General features: G+C 46.1%; 1 protein-coding gene across 1 annotated transcript; it reads right to left on the reverse strand.

The window, feature by feature from the left end:
- Positions 1-8,744: 8,744 nt before the first annotated feature.
- On the reverse strand, positions 8,745-11,094 carry LOC117839038 (LOB domain-containing protein 30). Its single transcript, XM_034719276.2, has 2 exons — positions 10,521-11,094; positions 8,745-9,737 (listed from the first exon to the last, which is right to left on the reverse strand). Exons 1-2 carry the CDS (start codon positions 10,878-10,880, stop codon positions 9,309-9,311), a joined length of 789 nt encoding a protein of 262 aa, XP_034575167.1. The 5' UTR covers positions 10,881-11,094; the 3' UTR covers positions 8,745-9,308.
- Positions 11,095-14,787: the final 3,693 nt, after the last annotated feature.

The raw sequence follows: 14,787 nt of genomic DNA on the forward strand, positions 1-14,787 counted from the left end.
AACAAGGAAGGTGTTTTTCTTTCTGATTTGCACAACAATTTATATTTTTCTTGCAAACTTCACAGCAAAACAAAATTAACCCAACTAGTTTCACATTTTTCTAAGCTCTGGAACAAAACTTATGCAAAAAGGAAGATTTATGCATAGATTACCAAATTAAAGTCAAAATAGTGACTTAAAGTGTTAGACCAGAGCCCTAACCATTTTTCTAAGCTTTTCCACATAGAAACAAGCATCACAGAGTTGGTTTCATATTTTTCCCACTTTTCTTCTATTTATTAGGATTTAAAAGGCCTAAACCATGATTAAAAGCATAGGATATTATTTACCACAGTAACATGAGCAAACTTATTTTTCTTAGGAACTAGACAGATCAAGGATTCCAACAAAAGTGGTTTGGCATTTTTACGATTTTTTTACGATTTACTGGGCATTTCCAAAGTTCAATCATTTTTCTGACTATTATTAAAAGAAAAGCCGTGGCAAACTTGCAAGCTAGCCCCTGGGTTTAAGGTTAAACTACGCAGGGGTCCCTAAATTTTTGCGCCCAGGCCCCTAGAAAGAATGGGGACGATGCAATGTAGTCCCCGGGGTACGCGCGGCGGCGGCATGAAAATTCCCGGCGGTTCGCCGGCGAGGATGGGGCAACAAGTGGCCGGGAGGGTGCGGGAGATCACCTGAGCTCGGTTTGGCGGGGTTGGGGCGACGGAGATGGTCGGCGGGGATTGGAACGCGGCGGCGGCGGCAGAGCTTGGCTGGCGGCGGTGCAGGCGGTGTTCCGGCGCACCGGCAGCATCGGGGAGGCCACGGACTGCTCGGAGACATGCACGGAGGGGTGGCGAAGCGGGCGGCAAAGTCACCGGAGTGCGGGGTGGCGTGGAGGGGTGAGCTCCACGGAATCTTAGCGGCGGCACAGAGGAAGAAGCGGTGGCGCGTTTGTGGGCGGTGACAAAGGGGTGGCTTTGCCGGTGATGGGGACCTTTTTATAGGGCAGCGGTGGAGCGGAGGGTCGAGGCGGGGGTCCAGTGGGGGAAGGATAAGGCCGGGAGCAGCGGGTGCGCGGGCAAGGCGGTCATTGGCCAGCGGCGCCATTGAGCAGAGGAGGCGGAGCTCCGGGTGGTCTCCGACGGTGATTGGCCTTGGGCGACGCGCGTCTGGGGCTTCCGGTCTGTCGGGCTGGCGAAGCGGAGGGCTACCGTGGGGGTTGGGCGAGCGGACGGAGGTGCGGGACGTCGTCGGCGTGGTGGCTTCTCCGGTGGACGGATGGAGCGCGGTTGGCGTAGCAGAGCCATGGCAGGAGGAAGAGGACACACGCGCGGTCGGCGGTTGGCCAGCCCGGCGTTCGCCCCGTCCTGTCGCAAGCGCGGGTTGGGCGCCATGGCCCTTGCCCTGTCGCTGTCGCGCCGGTGATAGGGCGCCGGCGAGCTGCCGGTGGCCGGCGGCCACGCGGCGCGCGGTGCGCAGGTGAACGTGCCCTGGCGCGCGGGCGTCGAGGCCCCCTTCGGGCAGCAAGCCCGACCAACTTTGGGGAGATCCTACTCCAGATTTTGCAACACAACTTCCAAAACTCTTTTAAACAAACTTGTTCAACTCTAGACGCATTTCAAACTTGGTTTAAGGTGCCGGTTTAGATTGTGAAAGGATTTGGAGATATCCCGTGCCAAAGTTTGCTAAAAATCTGAAAATCCAGACTTAGCCAATTTGGCCGGAGAGGTAGAATTTCAGGAACTTAGCTATGTTTGAGTCGATTTTTGGGCAGCTTCCAAGTTGAATTAGACGAAAGTGTTATTGAAGGAGTTGCTCTCCAAACTGAGGACTTCAACTTTTTTTAGGGTATTTCTTGAGCTTAATTCAGAAATTTGGAGGAACGCCCTCGCCAAGAGGTGCACTCTGCGCAGTTTTTCAGACTTAGCATTATAGGGCATGAGGGGTGAGTTGACTGTTTTACCTCACTTTGACCGAGGTTTTGAACAGGTTCTGGCCTGATTTGGACCTGGGTCAGTGTAAGAAAGCTGGAACACACTCGAGGGACTACAACTTTCATTAAGGGCCTGACTTGAGTTTAGATAGGAAATCGTGAGATAAAGGCTTGCAAAGTTGGAGAAAAACTTGAATTCCAGGACTTAAAAGGTTTATAGGGTTCTTTAGTACTTCGGTTTTGATTGCTGTTTTTGACTTCCTTCCACTCCGAATTAGTCAAAGTGCCTTTAACAAAAGTTGTTTGAAATTAAAAATCTTACAACTCTTATTTGGGCAGAAATTTAAGTTTGCATATAAAATTCCATGTTTTATTTCAAACTCCAAAAAGAGCTTCTTAGGGTTAAAATGGTCATTTCACCTCTTTAATTAGGGATTAACCACTGGTTTTCTTTAAAAGTACTTAATTTAGGTAGAGTTGTTACAGCCTACCCCCCTTAAAGGAATCTCGCCCCGAGATTCAAGTGCAGAAAGAACTAGTGTGGTTGGTGCAACGTACCTCCCTGGTCGAAAAGAAAACTGCGGAAGTTAGCATTGAGATACTCTTCCGTCTCCCATGTCGCTTCGTCTTCCGTATGGTTACTCCACTGAATTTTGTACATTTTTACCATTTGCCTACGAGTATGTCTTTCCTTCCGATCGAGGATCTTAACAGGATACTCTTTATATGATAAATCGGGTTCGATCTCCAATTCTTCCAGGGCAATGATTTCGGTTGGAACCCGAATGCACTTCTTGAGTTGTGAGACATGGAAAACATCTTGTATCGCTGCAATCTTCTCTGGAAGTTTAACTCGATACGCTACGGGTCCACAAACTTCTACAATCTCATAGGGACCAATATAGCGCGGAGCCAACTTTCCTTTTACTCCAAAACGTTGTATGCCTTTGGTCGATGAGATCCATAGGTATACAAAATCCCCAACCTCAAAGCGGATAGGTTTTCTTTTTTGATCGGAATAGCTCTTCTGTCGAGACTGGGCGGCCTTGAGATTTTCGCGGATAACTCTCACTTTTTCTTCGGCCTCCATGACCAGATCAGGTCCATATACTGTTTGCTCTCCGGGTTGCGACCAGCTTAGCGGGGTTCAGCATCTACGTCCATACAAGGCTTCAAAAGGCGCCATTTTCAGGCTAGCTTGGTAACTGTTGTTGTATGAGAACTCCGCTAATGGCAAACACTTATCCCAGTTCTTGTCATAATGAATAGCACGGGCGCGTAGCATATCTTCCAAAATCTAGTTAACCCTTTTAGTTTGTCCATCGGTTTGAGGATGATATGCGGAACTACGAATCAATTTAGTGCCAAGTGAAAACTACAACTGCTCCCAAAAGCGTGCTACGAACTGACTACCTCGATCAGAGATCATCGTTTTAGGTACACCTTGCAAGGAAACAATCCGGTCAAGGTATAGTTCTGCATATTTCTGTATGGCGTGGGTGGTGTATATTGGAAGGAAATGCGCGGTTTTGGTTAGTCGGTCTACTATAACCCATATGGAATCATGCTTGCGGGAGGTATTGGGTAGTCCGACTATAAAGTCCATGCTTATATCCTCCCACTTCCACGAGGGAATAGGCAGCGGCTGCAAGGGGCTAGCTACCTTGAAGTGGCTTGCTTTGACTCACTGACAGGTATCACACTCGGAAGCATATCGTGCAATGTCAGGTTTCATCCCACTCCACCAGAAATTTTGTCGGAGGTCATGGTACATCTTGGTACTACCAGGGTGAATCAAGAACTTGGAAAGGTGTGCTTCATCTAGAATTTGTTTCTTAAGGTTGGGATCATTTGGAACTACAAGTCGAGCCTCATAATGTAACACTCCTTTCCAATCCTGTCGGAAATGCTTATATCCCTCATCCTCCTGTGCGAGTTTCTCTTTGATAAGGTTTATCTCTTCATCCTCTAGTTGTGCTAGAATTATTTGGTCATGCAGGGTGGGCTCCAGAAAAATATGACTTAAGGTGCCGTGGGGAACAATTTCCAAGTTGAGTTTAGCCATTTCATGACATAGGGTCTCAGCATAATTAATCGCTGATAAGCAGTTACAATGGATCTTACGGCTGAGAGCATCTGCAACTACGTTGGCTTTGCCTGGGTGATAATGCACTTCTAGGTCATAATCTTTGATTAATTCTAACCATCTTCTCTGACGCATGTTGAGGTCTGCTTGAGTGAATATATACTTAAGACTCTTGTGATCTGTATAGATGTTGCATCGAGTTCCCATAAGATAATGCCTCCATATTTTCAGAGCATGAACTCGAGATCATGGGTAGGGTAATTCAACTCATGTGGCCATAGCGCTCGCGAGGCATAGGCAATGACTCGGCTGTCTTGCATAAGAACACAACCAAGTCGAGTGCTAGAGGCATCGCAATATACGTCAAACGGCCTGGTGGTGTCGAGCTAAGCTAAAACCGACGCAGAGGTTAGTAATCGTCTCAGGGTGTGGAAAGCTTCTTCACATTTGTCGCTCCACACAAACTTAATTCCCTTCTTCAGCAGTTCCGTCATTGGCTTAGCTATTTTTGAGAAGTCAGGAATGAAGCGACGGTAGTAACCTGCTAAACCAAGAAAACTTCGAATCGTATGAACTGAAGTGGGTGGCTTCCAGTCCATTACTTCTTGCACTTTGCTTGGGTCTACGGCTATACCGTCTCTAGATATGGTGTGCCCCAAGAATTTAACATTGTCCAGCCAGAAGTCACACTTAGAGAATTTGGCATAGAGTTGGTGGTCTCTTAAGCGTTGGAGTACAGTATGGAGGTGCTCTGCATGTTCTTCCTCATTCTTCGAGTACACCAAGATATCGTCAATGAATACCACGATGAATTTGTCGAGTTCGGGCATAAACACCGAATTCATAAGGTACATGAAATAAGCCGGTGCATTAGTTAGCCCAAATGATATGACTAAGTACTCATAGAGTCCATACCGTGTAGAGAAGGCAGTCTTAGGAATGTCACATGGGCGGATCTTGATTTGATGGTAGCCAGAACGGAGGTCAATTTTGGAAAACACTCTAGCTCTAGCTAACTGATCGAACAGAACATCAATGCGGGGTAGTGGGTACTTGTTCTTTATCGTCACCGCATTGAGAGGTCGGTAGTCCACACACATACGCAGACTATCGTCCTTCTTTTTCACAAACAAGGCGGGGCAACCCCAAGGTGATGTGCTTGGACGAATAAAACCTTTATCCAACAGATCATGCAACTGCGTTTTCATTTCTGCCAGCTCAGCTGGTGGCATCCGGTACGGTCTCTTGGAAATTGGGGCAGTACCTGGTTGCAACTCAATAGCAAACTCGATATCTCTATCAGGTGGCATACCCGGCAATTCATCTGGAAACACATCGGGATACTCACACACCACTGGGATATCTTCCAAACGGGCTTCAAACACGGGATAGGCACAAGAAGTTTGGCACTCTCGGTGGGATAAGTGTATGATTGAGCTACCATAAATGGGTGAATTTATATGGACGGCTCTGGAAAGGATGTCTAGTGCCACTCGATGCTGAGTCATCCAATCCATACCCAAGATAATATCTATTCCTTCCATCCCCAGGATAAGAAGGTTTTCTTTAAAAAGGGTCTTTCCTAGAGTTATAGGTACCCAACGGGTCAACTGGTATGAGGATACTTTCCCACCAGGTGTAGTGATTATATAAGCCCCTTTTGTATGACAGAACCCTAGGCCACACTTAGCACAGGTTTTGGACCCAATGAAACTATGAGATGCTCCCGAATCAAATAGAATGAGGACGGGTTGATTATGGACAGAGAAGATACCCGTCATCACTGGTGCGCCCTCTGGAAGTTCAGCAAGGGTGGTGAAGTTCAGCCTGCCTTGTCGGACCTGAACCCTCGGCTTCTTTCCCTTGTTGCCCAGTGCATTGTTCTGACCGGGTCGTTGATTCTTGTTGCGGGGGCAGTCCTTGGCAAAGTGTCCTAGGTTCCTGCAGGTGAAACAGCGGTTTCCTGTGACTGGGCGTGGCGGCATAGGGGGAGCAGGTCGGGGCCCTTGCTGCTGGAATCCGGGGAAACGGGGTGCTCCCTAGGTGAGAGCCAGGAACTCATTGAGCTTGCGCTCCAGAAGGCCCTCAGGGATGTGATGGGCCCTGAACGCCGTCTTGAATTCCTCCCAGCCGACGACGTGGTCGGCCGGCTGCATGGCGTGGTAGTGATCCCACCACATCAGAGCAGAACCACGCAACTGCTACGCGGCGAACCGAACCTTGTTCTCATCCGGGCAATGGGCGGTGAGAAGGGAGAACTTGGACTCGATAGCACGAATCCAGGCATCGGTGTCAAGTGGGTCCTCCGTCTTGTGGAACAGAGGAGGCTGGGTCCCCAGAAAGTCCTCGTAGCGAGCAACATGAGGCTGCTGATGGGCCCTTCCTCCCTGGGGCTGCTGTTGCTGCCCCTGAGCGATGTGCCTTAGCAGCTCGGTTTGAGCCGCCAAGATCGTCTCGAGGGTGGTTGCTCCTGCTCTGCTGCTTCACCGTCACCGCACTGCTCCTACCCCCATCCCCATTAGGTGCACCCACGCCGCTGGCCGCCACTTTTACTCCGTGCACTCGCCGCTCGCTTTGTCGCATGTTACACATGTCACCAGCACCAGCACCGCCGCAAGTCGGTTAGGTGCACCTGGGAACGGAAGGAATTGGATGGGGCACTTGGGATCGATTTCGATCCATTCTGATTGGGATGAGTTGGGAGAGTCTGTTGATTCACTTGGGCCTTCACCTTCGGGCTGCTGGGCTGGCTGGGCAACATCATCGTCCCTAGGTGCACATCTTCTTTTTCTCACTGTCGCAGCTCGCTCATCCTCGTCAATCCATGACGGTCATGTACAGCTAAACGGACCCCTCCCCCTCCCCCTCCCACAAAAAAAAAAAATCGATCTCCTCTTGTGACTCCTCCTGTCTGCGAGCCCTCTTGTGACTCCTCCTGTCTGCGAGCCTCCTCGACCTAATTCCCAGCTCCGTCTCCCTCTCTACTTGCTCGGCATGCAGAGCTGAGCCCCCATCGATTTCCTCCCTCGAGCAGTCTCGCACAGAGGTAAGCAGCTTCTGGGCCTCCGTGTAATACCCTCATCTACTGCCCCAAGCAGCTTCGAGTAGGGCTGTTGGGCAGGGTTGACGGAGGCAAAAAGAAATGGTAGCAGATAGCTATAACATTGCAATCTTTTGATGGTATATATTTTTTATATCTAAAGATTGCTTCTTTTAATGGTAAGATCCAATTTTCCTTTAGAAATTTGTCCCTCACTCCCCTCTGTTTGTCCACCACTGCGCACAAACCTAAGAAAAGGAATTCCAAAAGATAGACTTGAATAAAGAATAAATAGTAATCATTGACAAAACCAATACGAAGAAAAATGATTCTACCATGAGAGGATTAAGACGACCCGCAATTCCACCTAAAAGGACATGTTCCTTTTCTCGCCTCTGCTTTGGATCGTCTTCTTTTGCATGAGGTAGAAATAAGGATCCGAGAAATCAAGACTTTTTTCTAACTTTATGGTAAGGAATCCTAGGATCTAGAAACTCATTCGGTAGAATTGAATGTTTTCAAACTGTTTCTGTTGGAGAACAAAAAAATCATTCCAAAATAATAGATGTGAAGAAGAACAAAAGGACTTGGACGCACAATGGATCCTGAAGTACTATTTGTTCATCCCCTTGACTAAAACCAAACCCTCTGACATTAGGATTGCTTGTTAATGGTTGATCAAGCTTGATCGATTCCCCCTCCAGACTATATCCCACTTTTCTTTAGTATTTTTAACTATATCTATTGACGGTATTGTTACTGTTGCTACATCAGGATAGGTATGTCCCCCTCCTTGGTTTCCTCCAACATATATGAGATATTTTAAGAAATGAACATCTTTTTGCTAGCAGGATCGGGGAAAGAATGGGAAAGATAATTTCACTATATTTTTTACTAGGAACAGGGCCTATCACAAGAATATTTTTTTATTGGGACGATAACTCTAAAAAGAGATATTTCCTATTTTTTCTTTCAGCTAAGGAGAAATATTGTCAGACGATGCTAATTCGAATCTCTCAGGCAAAATAAGAACATACACCATAGGGAACTTATAAATTCCTTTCCGCCATTGCAAAGTACTGATAATTCATGGAGAAGGTAGACTTTAATTACTTGGCTACATGAATGGAAATTACCTTCAGAGTCGTCTTTGTGCAAACTGAGAACACAAGCATATACAGATGGGTCATTATTAGAGCAGTGCACCATGGTCTCCTTTGTATAAAAGGAAGTTTGATATATAATACTACTTCGTTCATTAGAATGCTAATAACCACGCACGAGTAGTGAAGAAGTCAGAAAAATAATTTGAAGACCAAACACTGGCCTATGGTCTCATATTAATCATACCCCAACTACTTGTCTTTTCCCAACAATGATAACAAGGAGTCCTGAATACAAGGGCATATGACATAACTTCAAGAGACATAGGAAGAGAAACATGCATGGTCATAGTCAAACCCTGTAAAACAAAGCTGTGCTTCGTCTCTCTCTCTCTCTCTCTCTCTCTCTCTCTCTCATCAACTCAACTGCTCAAGCACTGTCCAATCATGCATGCAACCCAGGTATATATACTCCTAGGAGATCTAGAGAGAGAATTCTTACACGATCTAGCAACAACATTAGCACAATATATTCGAGATCCTCTCTAGTTCATCATGATCAGGCCCAAACTTCTTCGCTTTGACCAATAATCTTGATATACCATGCATTGAATCCAAAATTCTTACAATATAAATACCAAAAAAACAAGAAAGCAGTTAAGCCTACTTTGGTTTGATATGTCTTTAATTTGGGATAAGAAATGAAACAATCTACGAGCAGATAGAAGAATCTAGAGCTAGCTAGGTATGACAGCAATTAGATCGATCAGGTTTAATTCTAATTGGGACTGTTGCAATGGAACAGTGACAGATGCTAACATTAGCTAGGCTACAGCTAAGAACTCTCCCCCAGGCTTCATTCCTCCTTTGGAGCAGACTCCCAGGCAATATAGAAAGGGGCAAGTGGGCACCCTTGCACCCCCTGCCAAGAACAAAGCTGGTACGCGAAAACCGGGCGATGCCTGTTACCTACCATCTCCCCCACATCATCATCGTCTTCGTCCTCCTCCTTGATCACCTCGCCTTACCACACAGGAATTAAATTCAGCAGGTTTAATTCCTCACTCTCCAACTCGATCTCCTCTTGACTCCAGCAAGTAATGCATGAATGGATAATTCTTTCCTGATCAATCAGTCCACCTAGCAAAGGTTGGTGTTCCATCACTGTATGGCCGGCGTCGGTGGCTCGGGCGGCGAGCCCGCTGCCACCATGCCATGCCTGTCCAGGAGCTCCCTCGCCAGCGCTTGCAGGTCACCACCATCCGCGGTGCTGCTGCCGCCAGCAACCCTGCTAGAGCCCTCTCCCATCTGCATATACTGCTGCTGCTGAAGCAGCTGCTGCTGTTGCTGCAGGACCTGTTGCTGCTGGAACTGGAAGGCCCACTGCTGGGACTGATTGTGCGGGTCCAAGAGGGTTGACAGGTCGACCGTGGCTGGGACGCTGGATGACAACGGCAGGTTGGAGACGGAGAAGGCGGCGTTCGTCGGCATCGGGGGCTGCGGCTGCGGGGCGAATGGTGGTGGTGTTGGGAGCTCCATCGTGGTCAGGTGGCCTTGCAGGTAGGTGAGTTCGGCCTGGAGGTTCACCACCTGGGGAATGATGGCATGCATCAAACAGAAAAAAAAAGTTAGCTAGGTATATCAGATAGAATCCTCAAATGATGAACAATCGCCGAATGTATTGAACATAACAATAAATGCGCTGTAGATTCTGATGCCTATACTTGATAACAATAAATCATTTGCCTCAAAGGAGGGAGCTCTGGGAGGCTGGTAGGTACCTATTCTACGACTACGACTGCTAGGGATTGATGCTAACAAGGCTCAATTCCCCCATTTTTTTACTACTTAGTGAGGAAATCAAGCTAAACCAGATCTTCATCCCTTCTTGGTTTCATGACAAAGGTAAAAAAGGTAACAGCCAAATATGCGATGATGCCATAGATGCAATAAATTATCATCAGAGAAGTAGAAATGGAATTTATTGAAAGATGGACGAGATGAGATGTACACCCAGTTGCAACAGAAAGTCCCTTCCAAATCAACTCTGATCCCTGGCACGCTTGCTTGCCTCTATTACTCCCCTTGCTTGGCTTGCCATCCTTACTTCCCCACCAGAAACAAGGCCCAGTGCCTTCCTTCCTTGAGAAAAAGACACACCCCCAGAACCAAAAAAAAAGAAAACAGAAAACCTGATCGATCGAAGTGCAATTTCAAAAAGCAACAACTCAAGGTCCATCGTCTGCCGATGTATCGTCTTCTTGGATCATGATTTTGCAATGCTGAAAACGGTCCAGCCGAAAGATGAAACCATGATGATGATGGTGTATATGTACTTGTACTAGTACTAGTCCATGGAGCGTCGTCCGTTACCTGTTGCTGGAGGGCGAAGATGTGGGAGACGCAACCGTAGATGGGGTCGCGGAGGCGCGCCTGGGCCTCGTAGCAGACGGTGACGACGGCGTCCAGGCGCTTGTGCGGCGGGATCTGGAGCAGCAGCTTGGACACGTTGCTAGCGCCGAACACCTTGTGCACCGCCGCGAAGTGCGCCGCGCCCTGCTCCGAGTCGAAGTAGGGAGCGAAGATGCAGCCGCTCACGCACTTGCGCCGCAGGAACTTGCACGCCCCACATGGACCGCCGCCGCCGATTCCCGCTCCTGCCCCTGCGCCGCCACCGCCGCCCAGTCCCCCAGCGCCGCCGCCTGCGCTCGCCCCAGCCACCGACGAGCTCATGGCGTCTCGGCTGAGCACCGAACTACCCACCCTCTTGATCAACCAGGCAGGCCTTCTTGCTTCTCTTTGGTGTAAGGCGGTTAAATCAAGCAAGGATGGAGAGATCAATCAGGCCATCAGGGTCGTCGAAGACGGAGTGGTGGGGAGGTGGGAAATGGCCTGCAGATATTAAAGGGGAGGCGGAGGGCAAAGATGTCAAGTGCACAAGCAAGTGATGTCTAGGTTGTTTGTCCGATTGGTGGAGGGTGGTGTGGGTGTGTATATATAGGCCATACGAATTGATTACCAGACTGCAGGTTTTAATTACTGCTTGATTTTATGCTACCTTTTTAGGCTGCTGCTTGAATTCCTTTAGGTCTATCTACTCCTCTTCAATATGTGCCTCTTTTGGAGCCGTCGTATTTATGAGACTTCCAAGCCAAGGCAGGGAGGGGTTGCCATGGCCTACACTCCTCTTTCTCCAGGGGGGTGTTAGAATATTGCTTGAAGCAAACTGTACTGGCTAGCCGAGGAGAAGACCGGGAATAAGGCCAATTGCACCCATCCTCTTCTCTTTCTCATTGATTGTTTTCTCTACGCCTATCTCTACACCACGCGATTCTTGAGTCTCGTCGCACACACTCCCTCCCATGTGATACTAACATGACATTCTTCCATCCATACGTTATACGCGCATACCATTTCTTATTTCTTGTCGATCCATTCGGTTGGACTTTGGTTAAAGCTTCTCTGCTGTTATCATTTGCACTCACATTCCACATATGATGCCACAAAAGATAATCATGATATACTTACAAAAGTACATATGTTAACACAACTGTTCTACGGAAGTAGTCACGAGTTTGGCTACGACACAAAAGGCGCACCACTTCTAGCAGGGGTTGTGCGCACGCGGTTGGTGTGTGACGGCTTGGCTTTCCCGGTATAATTTCAACAAGAATAGCTAATATTAATTAGTATAAAAACACGACATACATATTTCAGTTATGGTCCTAAATAATATATTTAGTTGCAATTTTAAATTATATAGAAACCGTAGGTCATCTTATGGCTCTATTTAACGACACTAAAAAGCGAGACCATAGTGTTTCTAGCACAATGCAATTTAATTTCTTTACAATCAATTGCATCTTATCTTAGATAGACTAGCATAATAGACTGTTTCTTTTGGAACATATTTGTAATCGATTAGCATCATTCTGCTCAGGTAATGAGCAACAGGTCTTCATACACACAAGTTTGGCTACATGACACGAAAGGAGCGCCACTTCTTCTAGTAGGGCTTGAGCACGTCCGGTTGGTGTGTGACGGCCTGGCTTTTCCCGGTATTATTTCCACAAGAATAGCTAAGATAAATTAGTGTAAAAAATATACAGTGAACGCGCCATACATATTATGTAGTACCGCTAAATTATATTTTTAGTTGCACTGCAAAGTAATATACAAAGTTGTAGGGTGTCCTATGGCTCGATTTAATGACACATAATGCAAGACAACAGTACGTGGTTCTAGCACAATGCAATTTAATTTCTAACAAAAAATTGGCATTCGAAATTATTGTTTGGTTTAGACAGACCCCGATAATAGACTATTTCTTTTGGAACATATTTTTAATGGGCTATCCAAATGATCGGATAGCACCATTGTGCTCCGGCGAGGCGGTGATGAGTGATGGGTCTTCATATATATACGTATAGTTCAGAGAATAGATATAGTGTTAATTTGCGATAGCTTGTCAGGAAACTTTTTTTTCCTGGAACATAGGTAGTTTACTGCAATGCCAAAGTACTACAAATTTTTTGGCCATCCCACAATGTGTAAATATTATCATACATGTTCTTATATATACAATTGAACTTAAGTGGTTCGTACAGTTCTCACAACATGAAAATAATAGTTCTAACCATACATGACATCTATAATGGCTTCTTTTGCGAAACACATATACATAGTAGCGCATGCACACTCGCCATATGTGGCAATTTTAGTTGTTGGTGCAGCTAAGATATTCCCATCGAGAGACTATTTGTTGCCATTATTTTTATCAGCGTCATTGCTCTATACTTAACCCAAATGAAGCACAAAATATAAGCATTAACAGTACCATTATCTCTGTGTGCATGTTGCGACTCATACATATATACTAGTACTGCTTCTGGACGTACTATTCCTTTTATTTTTTGGATGAAATACCTTCAGGTGCGGAAAGTAATGTTGCTACGGCCAGCTCCTCACTACATAAGTTCGTCACGTCGGTTACAAAAGGAGACGACAATCACCATCTGCATCCGGAAACCGTCTCGGAGCCGCGTCAACTTCGAGACACAGTATGGGACTCAACCCAAAGCTTTAGACGCTTCACCCGCCGCCGTTCCTCGATCACATTATTCAATGTGGTTATATAATTTAATTTGACCAACGTTTACGTACAAGTAAGAGACTCTGCTGCCTTTTTAGCTTTTTTACCAGGTCCCGGCCGGTATCACATGCTATGCGGCTAGTACTGTTTGATATCTGATACGCTGTATGTTTTTTCCTTGGGGGAGACACGCGTATGGTTTGATTGTACACGCCAGTGTCATGGACAGTGTGATGACTAGGGGCTCTGCAAATGTGAGATATTTTTGTTTGGTCCATGAACCATGCGCCATAGCATCGTATAATATTTTTTGAAAATATATTAAATATATGCTCATTAGATAAGGATAAACTAAAATCCATCTTCCCACATTACGGACAGCATGCATGTGAAAGAAGTCACTTAGCTTTCGTGCCACCAAGGTATATCAGACGGGCAAACATTCTAAAATAGAGGTAGTATCCACGGTAGAAAAAGGAAACAGTATCAGTAAAAACTGGAGCGCGATCCGAGATTTCCGTACGGAGACTTATAACCGATGAGTAACGGAAACTTTGACCAATGACATTTCAATAGTTTAAAATGAGACTAAAAGTTGCGCACATCAATTTCTGTGAATATTTTGAAAACAATGGATTTGGAATTACACCTGAAATATAGAGGATGCTCTAAAAATAGTGCACTACAAAATATAAGCTATATCGTTCATAGTGTAACCAGGGGTTATATGGAATTGCGATATATGAGCTGGGCAAACATTTAATTTGGAAATTGAGGTAGTATCTTTAGTAGAAGAAGGAAAGTAACCATAAAATCTGGAGCGCAATCCGAGATTTCCGTAGAGACTTACAACCGATGAATAACGGAAACTTTGACCAATACATTTCCAAAGTTTCAAATGAGACTAAAAGTTGCGCACATCAATTTCTTTGAATATTTTGAAAACAATGGATTTGGAATTACACCTGAAATATAGAGGATGCTCTAAAAATAGTGCACTACAAAATATAAGCTATATCGTTCATAGTGTAACAAGAGGTTATATGGAATTGCGATATATGAGCTGGGCAACATTTAATTTGGAAATTGAGGTAGTATCTTTAGTAGAAGAAGGAAAGTACCCATAAAATCTGGAGCACGATCCGAGATTTCCGTAGAGACTTACAACTGATGAATAACGGAAACTTTGACCAATACATTTCAAAAGTTTCAAATGAGACTAAAAGTTGCGCACATTGATATGAACCCGCTAGGGTTGATTCCCGATCTTTCGATGAGAGGCGTGGGATAACTCGATTGGTCGATGGAGACGACGTTCACGGCCCGACTACAGCCTTCCAAGCTGCGCCTTAGCAACCGATACACCATCTCCAATGGCTGCCGCGATCTTGTGGAGCGCGTCACTCGGCCACTAGGGCACTCGTCCTGCAAGCAATCGAAGAACTAGCAAGAACAAGTATAACAAGTACTGAATTTACTAGATGAAGATGAAGGTTTCCAACTCAATCTCAATACGGTGGGGTTCCGAAGACAGCAAGACGGGCGGCT

This window comes from Setaria viridis, chromosome 9 (assembly GCF_005286985.2).
Source record: "Setaria viridis chromosome 9, Setaria_viridis_v4.0, whole genome shotgun sequence".
In the NCBI taxonomy this organism is placed as follows: Eukaryota; Viridiplantae; Streptophyta; class Magnoliopsida; order Poales; family Poaceae; genus Setaria; species Setaria viridis.

Coding starts and splice junctions, on each gene's coding strand:
- LOC117839038 (XM_034719276.2), bottom strand. CDS start 10,880: ATGAGCTCGTCGGTGGCTGGGGCGAGCGCAGGCGGCGGCGCTGGGGGA. Junction 9,738..10,520: donor TCTTCGCCCTCCAGCAACAG/GTAACGGACGAC, acceptor ATCATTCCCCAG/GTGGTGAACCTCCAGGCCGA.